This window comes from Wolffia australiana, chromosome 6, assembly GCF_029677425.1.
Source record: "Wolffia australiana isolate 7733 chromosome 6, ASM2967742v1".
NCBI lineage: Eukaryota > Viridiplantae > Streptophyta > Magnoliopsida > Alismatales > Araceae > Wolffia > Wolffia australiana.
The window spans coordinates 4,093,907-4,103,319 of NC_135840.1; the positions used below are offsets into that span (position 1 = coordinate 4,093,907).

Below are 9,413 nucleotides of genomic sequence, written 5' to 3' on the forward strand. Positions count from 1 at the left end.
TTGGAATTAAGTGGTGGTGATTTTGACTCAGAGGGGATGAATTACTGCCTTTTGGCTTCTATTCATATTTTCTATATTCATTTTATCTTTTGAATCTCACGTGCTATTTTTGGGCTTGATATTATTATTCTGATTAGGTATGCACAGTCCCATAATCCAGTCACTGGGGAGTGAGTTGACTCCACAACAAACACTAACTGATTGTACCATTTATGGATCACTCTGTACCATTGTACCATTACCTGATTATGATACTCCTCTGTATATATCTATAATTTTTACTTGACATCCTACCTGTATTCCTCAAGTAAACTTCATGAGATTCCGTTGTCGATCCATAATCCCTTTGGCTGGCCTTTTTCAGAGATATCCTTCCATCCATATCACATCTATGCCTCCTCAATTATCCCTTCTCGATCTCTTTCCCTGCATTAATGTAGTAAAACTAACATAGATCATTTTTCTCCAGCCAGCTTATTGACTTCTCCCAAGTTGAAGTTACTTTATTTGACTCACAATGAGCTGTTTCTAAACCCTCCACGACTAAACCACTATTCTGATTGAGTAATGAACGCATGATTCTTTCAAGCCAAAAATAGTTCATGTGAATGTGTCTAATATGACAAACTTTACTAATCTCAATCAGTATGATAATATGGATCAATTAATATTTTCTCAATGATAAACCTGAATAAATTTTTTAAATGATAACAATATATATCAAAAATAATTTGCAATCACACACTCAATTTACCAATTATAAATATATTCTCAGAATGATAAGCAATGAGTCTAGGTCATAGTTAAATAAACAGCAGTCTCTTGACAATCCTAAAAAATAATTTCAATATTTAATTTAATATCTTCACTATCCTCAATATGTTCTAGATAAGCTACTTAAAAATCTGTAAATTTACTTTAATCACAGAATCTCGATAAGCTAGATCAATCTCTTTCTGCTCGATTATTTTTACGACTTACTAAATTTACTATTAATAATGAATATATCAATGTCAAATGACAACTTTTCAGATCTATAAATTCACTAACATAATTTCACAATTCATAATTCAATGATTGTATTCAATAAAATGACTACATTAGTGAAGCAACTAATGAAAATAAGTTTATCTCTCACTCCATCAAATTTGAATTTTCTACGGAATTCAAACACAATTCACTACTGTTCAACTCAATGTAAATTCATGAGTAGGAAAATTATGACAGTAACTAAAACTTTCAAATAGCAATTTAGTTCATTGCTCAGAACCAAAACTCTCAATACAGAATGATTTGAAGAATGCAACCAAACATAATTATATTCAAAACCTAATCAATCTAATCACATTTAAATTAGATTCATGATGATAATAAAATGAGATTCAATTTCAGATTTAACATCGGATCAAAATCAGATTGTTCAAGGAAATTCTTCGCTCAAAATAGATGATTAAATTCATGTGATTCATGAACGATTCAATTTAGGAATATAACAATTAAGTATATTTCTGGTCACTACAAAAACATCTCGGTAAAGCACATAGTTGGAAAATTGAGTTCGTTCTCAGACAGTTCTCGGATGTTGAACTTTGACAGATTTTGTGACTTTCAATCCAAATCTCGGACTATAATGCTCTTGCACTCTACGGCATCATTTTTGAGTATCTAATGAATTTCCTGAATAACTTGCAACCATATATTCAATTTCTTGATCGTAATGCGAACAGAGCCCGAGGAAGATTTAGAAAACCATATGAGAGATATAAGTTTGAAAAGAGTTTGAGAAAGATTTCAAAAACCATGCTACAAATTTAAATATTTATGAGATATCGGAGATAGAAATCATTATGAGATATCATAGATAACTCAAACTAGACCATAAAGTAGAGCTGAGAGAGATCAAAAAACCAAATATTAAAGAACAATCACGTAGAAAACAATAATCGATGACTGAAATTTATATGTTAAATTTATATGTTTCTACTTCTCCAACAGTTAATAATATAATCACAAGATCTTAGTGGAATTCAAGATATGAAACCAGTTTTTCTTTGATCTCATTAGTATGTAATACAAAAAGATCTAAGACCAAATCCCAAAATATTTTACAGAAACAAAAAGTGTTTATGTTTAACAATGATTTTAAATTATCATTTAAGTTTCTTGAGTTCAATCATGGAATCCAATTTTAGTATATTCATAAAATTGACTCAAATTTGATACCAAATAAGAACGAATCATTGTCAAATGCATAAACATTACATGAAATACATGGACGAGTAACATTCTTGAGGTGGTACTTAACCATAAATTATTCTTGATACCCTTGGTTTATTAGATGATTATCTACAGTGGTGAAAACTAAAAGTGGATAAACCTTTGTATTACCCACACAGAAAGAGATGAGGTAGATTCAAGTCATTCCCCCCTCTTTTTCTCCCACCTTATTACCCCTTTTTACTTAACTATGATGCAGTTCCTCTCGTGACTCCCCTCTTTGATAATTCTTCCTTCCAGACACAAAAACGGAAGACGAATGAAGACAAAGGGAGAACAAGAAAGGACAAAATACTCTCCAATAAACCCATCTGCAGAGCAACCCATTATTCCTCCATTTCTCCGAGTGAATATAACACTAAGGGAGGATAATTTTAGAGAGCGAGAAGACAGAAGAGAGAGTTATGGCTTCAGCCAGAAGCCTGAGAAGATGGTTCTTCTCTCAGTTCTTCCCCCTGATTCCTTTCCTGTTTGTGGCAATGGTAGAAGGGCAAGCTCTGGTACCAGCTTTGATGGTATTTGGGGATTCAGCCATGGATGTGGGAAACAACAACCACATTCTAACTCTTGTGAAGTCGAATTTTCCTCCTTATGGGCGTGATTTTCCTGGGCACAGACCAACTGGTCGTTTTTGCAATGGAAAACTAGCGGTGGACTTAACAGGTTAGGAAATTTCTTGTATTTTTTTTTTTCAACGTTTGAATCATTGGATTTTTGTTATGTTTTATCTCTAGCGGAGACGCTTGGTTTTGAAGAGTACCCAGCTGCATATCTGGGTCCAGAGGCTAGAGGACGTAAGCTGCTGATCGGAGCTAACTTCGCCTCTGCCTCGTCTGGGTTCCTAGATAGCACTGCCCTTCTCTACGTAAGTTCTTTTCTGTTTTCTCTATTGGATTTTCTCGTCGTTGAGGAGCGCCACTTTCTCTCCCTGTCATTCGCATACTTTTTCTCTTCTCTTCTCTCTCTCTCTCTCTCTCTCTCTCTCTAGATATATATATATGTATATCTATCTATCTATTTCTCTATCTCTCTTTTGTTCTCTCTCTACCTATATATATATCTCTCTCTCGACCTCTCTTTCTGTCAGTCTCCCTTTCTTTCTCTATATCTGTCCCTGTCTATCTTCTCTCATCTGATTTTCTAGCTCAAATTCTCGCTGTGTCTATCTCTCGTTCTCTATCTATCTCCCCCCGCTCTCTAGCTTGCTAGCCAAAGCAATCCTCTCAAACTTGTTTCTCCGTCTGTTTTTGTGAACTGACAAAGTCTTTCTTCTCTCTGTCTCGCTTGCTAGCCTCTTCTCCTTCATAAGTTAAAACCCATCTCTCTTTTCTTTTTTACGCCCCTAACTCTCGGTTTTATTTTGTCTGTAACGTAACGTTCTCCACTGCATCTTTTTTACGTCCCTCTGTATTCACATCTATTTCTCTCTCTCTCTCTCTCTCTCTCTCTCTCTCTCTCTCTCTCTCTCTCTCTCTCTCTCTCTCTCTCTCTCTATATATATATATATATATATATATATATATCTATCTCTCGCCCGCTCTCTCTCTCTCTCTCTCTCTCTCTCTATATCTCTCTTATTTTTCTGGCTCATTTGTTTTCATCATCATTTCTTTCTCTGTGTCCGTCTCATTGCTCTTTCCCTTCGCCCATCTTACTGTTATTCGTTCCCACAATTAATTTTCTCTCTCTCCATGTCTCAGTCAGTTTCACATTCTCTATTCTTATATTTTACTCTCCCTTTCTTTGTCTCTCTCCCTCTATCTCAGAATTTTCTCCCTCTATCTATTTCCTTTGTCTCATTATCTTCTCTCTCTCTCCCTCTGCTTCTCTATCCCTCTCTCTCTTTGTCTGCTTCTCTCTCTCTCTCTTTCTCTCTCGCAGTCTGCTTCTCTCTCGCTCTCTCTCTGTCTGCTTCTCTCTCCCCCTCACTCTCTCAGTCTGCTTCTATCTCGCTCTCTCTCTATCTACTTCTCTCTGTCTCTCTGTCTACTTCTCTCTTTCTCTATCTTCATTTCTCCCTTTCTCTCTCTGTCTGTATGATCTTCTCTCTCTATATATATATCTGTACGATTTTCTCCCTCTCTGAATGCTTATCTCTCTATATATATCCGTATGATCATCTCTCTATCTCTGTCTTTATGCTTTTCTCTCTCTCCCTGGTTCTCTCTCGATCTGAACGGTTTTCTCTCTCTCTCTCTCTCGGTCTGAATAGTTTTCTCTCTCTGTCTGTTCGTCTACTTCTCTCTCTCTCTCTCTCTGTCCGTCTACTTCTCTCTCTCTGTGTATGCTTCTCTCTCTATCCGTCTACTTCTCTCTCTCTCTGTATGCTTCTTTCTCTCTGTTCGTCTACTTCTTTCTCTCTCTCTGTATGCTTCTTTCTCTCTGTTCGTCTACTTCTCTCTCTCTTGCTCTGTATGCTTCGCTCTCTCTGTCCGTCTACTTCTCTCTCTCTTGCTCTGTATGCTTCGCTCTCTCTGTCCGTCTACTTCTCTCTCTCTCTGTCCGTCTACTTCTCTCTCTCTCTGTCCGTCTACTTCTCTCTCTCTCTGTATGCTTCTCTCTCTCTGTCCGTCTACTTCTCTCTCTCTCTATGCTTTTCTCTCTCTTTTTCTCTGTATGTTTCTCTCTCTCTCTGTATGTTTCTCTCTCTCTCTCTCTGTATGTTTCTCTCTCTCTCTGTCTGTTTCTCTCTCTCTCTCTGTATGTTTCTCTCTCTCTCTGTCTGCTTCTCTCTCTCTCTCTCTCTGTCTGCTTCTCTCTCTCTTTCTCCGTCTGCTTCTCTCTCTCTCTCTCCCTCTCTCTGTCTGCCTCTCTCTCTCCCTCTCTCTGCTTTTCTCTCTCTCTCCCTCTCTCTGCTTCTCTCTCCCTTCCTCCTTTCCAAGCACGGCCAAAAGCCCGACCACACGGGACATTCCCCAGAATCGAACACCGCCAGTCTTGTGTGGTCCGCTCACGCGGATCATTTGCATCCGCGAGGAAGGCCATTCGCGGATGGCCCTTCGCTAATTTACTGCGCATTGACGGTGTCATACGGTCCCAGATTTTAAAGAACAGAACAAGACTTGCTTGTCTTCCCCTCGTGAATGACCGAGTTCTCTCTTCCGTCGTTTAGCGTTGGCCCTTCCACGAATTCATCATATCCTTCTCAAGTCACCTTTGCAGGTCCCAAATTTCCACCGCTGTGATGGACTCCAATAAGTACAAATTTGCCGCTCTCGGCACTTTACGAGCACATTTCAGCCTTTTCTAGGAGAGTTAATGGTCGGTTTGGAATCGAGGATCTTGGTTTGCATTAAACCCACTTCCTGAATAATCGTGGGTTTAAGCATTTTTTTACCTTGTAGCACAGTGAATGATCGATGGAAAACAAGGATCTTGTTATTCGTTATTCTGACTCTGGAACAGAAAGGGCTTCAGCCATTTCTTGGCTGGTGGAAAAAATCCAGTTTTAGGCCCTGGGTTGCTTTGTTGTTTCAGCATTTATGATGCAAGTAATGAAACAATACCCTATTTTCATCGTTGATTGAGGGTGTATGCAGCTCTCCGGCAGTTTCAACCTTGTAACCATTGGAAAGTAGGGAAACGAGTTTAGTAATTGTCAAATGGGAAAAAAAGATCATGTTTTTCATTTCTCAACTCTGAAAGAGTTTCGGCCCACTTCTTGGGTAGTGGAAAAATCCAATTTTAGGCCTTGTGGTGCTTTGTTATTTCACCAATTATGATGTAAGTTATGTAGCAATACCCTATTTCATCGTTGAGTGAGGTTGTGTACAGCTCATGCCTCCAGCATTTTCAAACCTTGTATCTGTTTGAAACCAGGGGGGGCTAGTTTAGTAAATAGTCAAGTGGAAAACAAGGATCATGTTTTTCATTAATCAACTCTGAAAGAGTTTCAGCCCAATTCTTGGCTAGTGGAAAATTCTAATTTTAGGCCTTGGGTTGTCTTGCTAATTCAGAAATTATGATGCAAACAAGGTAATAATAATCTTTTTTATCATTAATTAAGGTCGTGTGTAGCTCATGCCTCATGGAGTTTCAACCTTGTATCTGCTTGCAACCAGGGGACTAGTTTAGTAAATAGTCAAATGGAAAACAAAGATCTTGATTTTCATTTGTCAACTCTGGAAGGGTTTCAGCCCCCTTCTTGGCTAGTGGAGAAATCAAATTTTAGGTCTTGGGTTGCATTCTTATTTCAGCAATTATGATGCAAGTAACGTAATAATACCCTATTTTATAGTTGATTGTGGATGTGTGCAACTCACGCCTCTAATATTTTCAACGTTGTGTCTGCTAAAAACCAGAGTTTTACTGATATTTTGAAGCAGTTGGTGCAAAACAAAAACCCTTTGGTATCATTATTAGTACGCATGAAAAAGAAAGACTGTTTTATTCCTTGATCAACGTTGCACTTCTGAGTGTCAAAGTATAACTTTGAATGTGTGCAGCAAACAATCTCTCTGAAGCGACAGTTGGCGTATTACAAGGAGTATCAATGGAAAGTGAGAAGGATTACAAGGAACAGGACTGTATCAGATGCCATATTCTCAGAAGGCATTCATCTCTTGAGCGCTGGCAGCAGCGATTTCATTCAGAATTACTACGTCAATCCTGTCTACAATCTTTTTCACACGCCCTCTCAGTTCTCGGACTACCTCGTCAACTCCTTTGTCTCGTTTGTGAAGGTCCTCTCCTCATTCAGTTTCTAGATAGAAGAAATTTAATTTTTTTTATTTTTCATTGTACATTATAATGTGTTATATAAATCTCAATCAAGTGATTCGGTTAAGTTAATGTGGGATTTAGACATTCCAATTAGGTGTATAGGCTAAGTCTATCCTAATTAGAATGAAGACACGACTAATGATGAACTAAAAAGGGTTAGTCCTTGGGTCACACGTACGGTTAAACTTCTCTGACAGCCCCCGTTAATATTGGGAGAATATATGAGATCTTACATGCTGACTCAAAATAATAACCTCTAAAGATTAACCTACTTTAGATGACACATGTGTGTTCTCTATCTTCTGTACATTCATCGATTAATCCTTATGAATGCATTGCAAGAAGATCCTTTAGCTTACTCCCATTAGAACCCTTCTTTTCGTTTAACATTGTTCTATATCTTTGGTTATTTTATTGATTCATCCCAGAATGAAATGTAAGAAGATGTGTAAGTTCAGTTGACATAGGATAACCCTTCATTTTGTTTACCAGTGTTCTCTAACTTATGGAGAACAAATAGAGGAACCCTTCATTCTGTTTACCATTGTTCTCTGTCTTATGTTAATTAAGTGACTCATCCAGGTGAATGCAAAACAAGAAGATCCCTAAGTTTACTCCAAAGAGAACAATTTATCATTTACCATCATTTCTTGGCAGGAACTCCATAGCTTGGGAGCGAGAAGAATAGGGGCAGTGTCTCTTCCACCCTTGGGCTGCCTTCCTGCTTCCATCACTCTCTATGGTCCCAGTGGAAGCAGTGACTGTGTGCAACGCCTTAATGAAGACGCCCTAACATTCAACAGGAAGCTGTCTTTGGCTGCCAGAGTCCTAAGGAAGAGACTTCCTAGGCTTAAGCTTGTGATCTTTGATATCTACAAACCCATCATGGATCTCATCAAGAATCCTTCAGCAAATGGTTAGTGAAATCCAGATGAGACTTACTGTTTTAGGGTTTTCTTAGGGTTTTAACTTTAGATTATTTTTTAGGGTTTTATGAGGCCAGAAGAGGATGCTGTGGAACAGGGACAGTGGAGACGTCTCTTCTATGCAACTCCAAGTCGCCTGGGACTTGTAGGAATGCTACAAGTTATGTCTTCTGGGACAGTTTTCATCCGACAGAGGCTACAAACCGTGTTCTTTCGGATTCACTCCTTGAGCAAGGAATAGATCTCATCTCTTAGTTATTTTTTCTTCTGGAGAATGGGCTTCTTGTTTTGTGCAAGTTGGTTTTGTGTTCTGGATTGTCTTTTTTTCTTTGGAGTCTATGATTTGGCGCAGAAGAAAAGTTCATTGTTTGGTTACATCTCTCATGTTCTCTTACTTCTGTTGTTGTAGATATAATGCAATCAGTTATCACAATTAAGTGATTCACTTAAGCCAATAAATTGGATTAGGCAATGCAGAAATTATGTGTAGAGACTTAGTTAATTATAATTAAATGATGGGATTAATATGAGTTAACTCAATGGGATTAAGTCACCTCTTGCTTATAAATAGGGTTCAATTCTTTGAGTCTTATCTAGTGATTTACTCTCTCTTAGAGGATCTCATTGCTCTAGACATCAAGAAATTTTCTCAGGACACAGAATATTAAGTTCTTTCATCCAATTCTCTGAGTCATGTCCTTGAAGCATTAATCAAACATTGCCTTGAAATGAGAGGTCACATTGATCTGTGGCTATCCTCAGCATAGATAGCAAGAGGGTAGTGTAAGCTTTCCTGAAACATAGATAGCAATGAGTTGCAAAGTAAAATAATTATGACATTCCCTATAACTAGAGCATAAAAAGTCCTGACCTCAGTATTAGTTTTTTTCTGGTCCGGTCCAGTCTTAACACAAATTCATTCTGATCCCACTCTGGTACTTGATTAGACCAGTCTTAGAGATAGAATTCAGTCGTGATCATATTTCCAGGTCCTTCTTGACGAAGGAGAGATCCGTTACATTGTCATTTATGTTATTAACACTGTAAATTTCCAGTACTTGAATCAGGACCTTGATTAAAGCTCATGGAATACTCTTCTCACAATACCCACGCTTTGAATTTTATCTCCTAATTTTATTTGAATTGATGAAGATATTATAAACATAATAATTGATTGAAATTGAAATACACTATGCATGGTAAAATATTAAAATGTGAAACGGACACCCAAAGCATAATCATGGCCATTTATAGAAAAGGTAGAAAATGTTTCCGTATGGGACAAAATGTCTTGATCTACTGTAAGGTATTGAAACACCTTAAAGATTTATACTATGGTGGTCATTTCTGGACAAGTTGTTCATGAAATTAAAGAAACATTAGACATGTCTGGAAAATTATAAAAAATTTTATATTATATGTTAAAAAATAATTAATCATATAAAAAGAAACACTAGATTTTTTCTCTGTACATGGTTCAATCTAATG

General features: G+C 37.5%; 1 protein-coding gene across 1 annotated transcript; it reads left to right on the forward strand.

Moving 5' to 3' along the window:
• Nucleotides 1-2,625: 2,625 nt before the first annotated feature.
• LOC144704305 (GDSL esterase/lipase At3g53100-like) lies at nt 2,626-8,300 on the forward strand. Its single transcript, XM_078576682.1, has 5 exons — nt 2,626-2,940; nt 3,012-3,142; nt 6,723-6,959; nt 7,657-7,915; nt 7,987-8,300. The coding sequence occupies exons 1-5, from the start codon at nt 2,682-2,684 to the stop codon at nt 8,178-8,180; spliced, it is 1,080 nt and encodes a 359-aa protein (XP_078432808.1). The 5' UTR covers nt 2,626-2,681; the 3' UTR covers nt 8,181-8,300.
• The last annotated feature ends 1,113 nt before the right edge of the window (nt 8,301-9,413 follow it).

What these genes read in the sequence shown, in the direction of transcription:
- LOC144704305 (XM_078576682.1), top strand. Translation starts at nt 2,682, where the DNA reads ATGGCTTCAGCCAGAAGCCTGAGAAGATGGTTCTTCTCTCAGTTCTTC. An exon ending in ACTAGCGGTGGACTTAACAG is followed by an intron (nt 2,941 to 3,011) that starts GTTAGGAAATTT and finishes TTTTATCTCTAG; the next exon opens with CGGAGACGCTTGGTTTTGAA. An exon ending in CAAGAATCCTTCAGCAAATG is followed by an intron (nt 7,916 to 7,986) that starts GTTAGTGAAATC and finishes ATTATTTTTTAG; the next exon opens with GGTTTTATGAGGCCAGAAGA.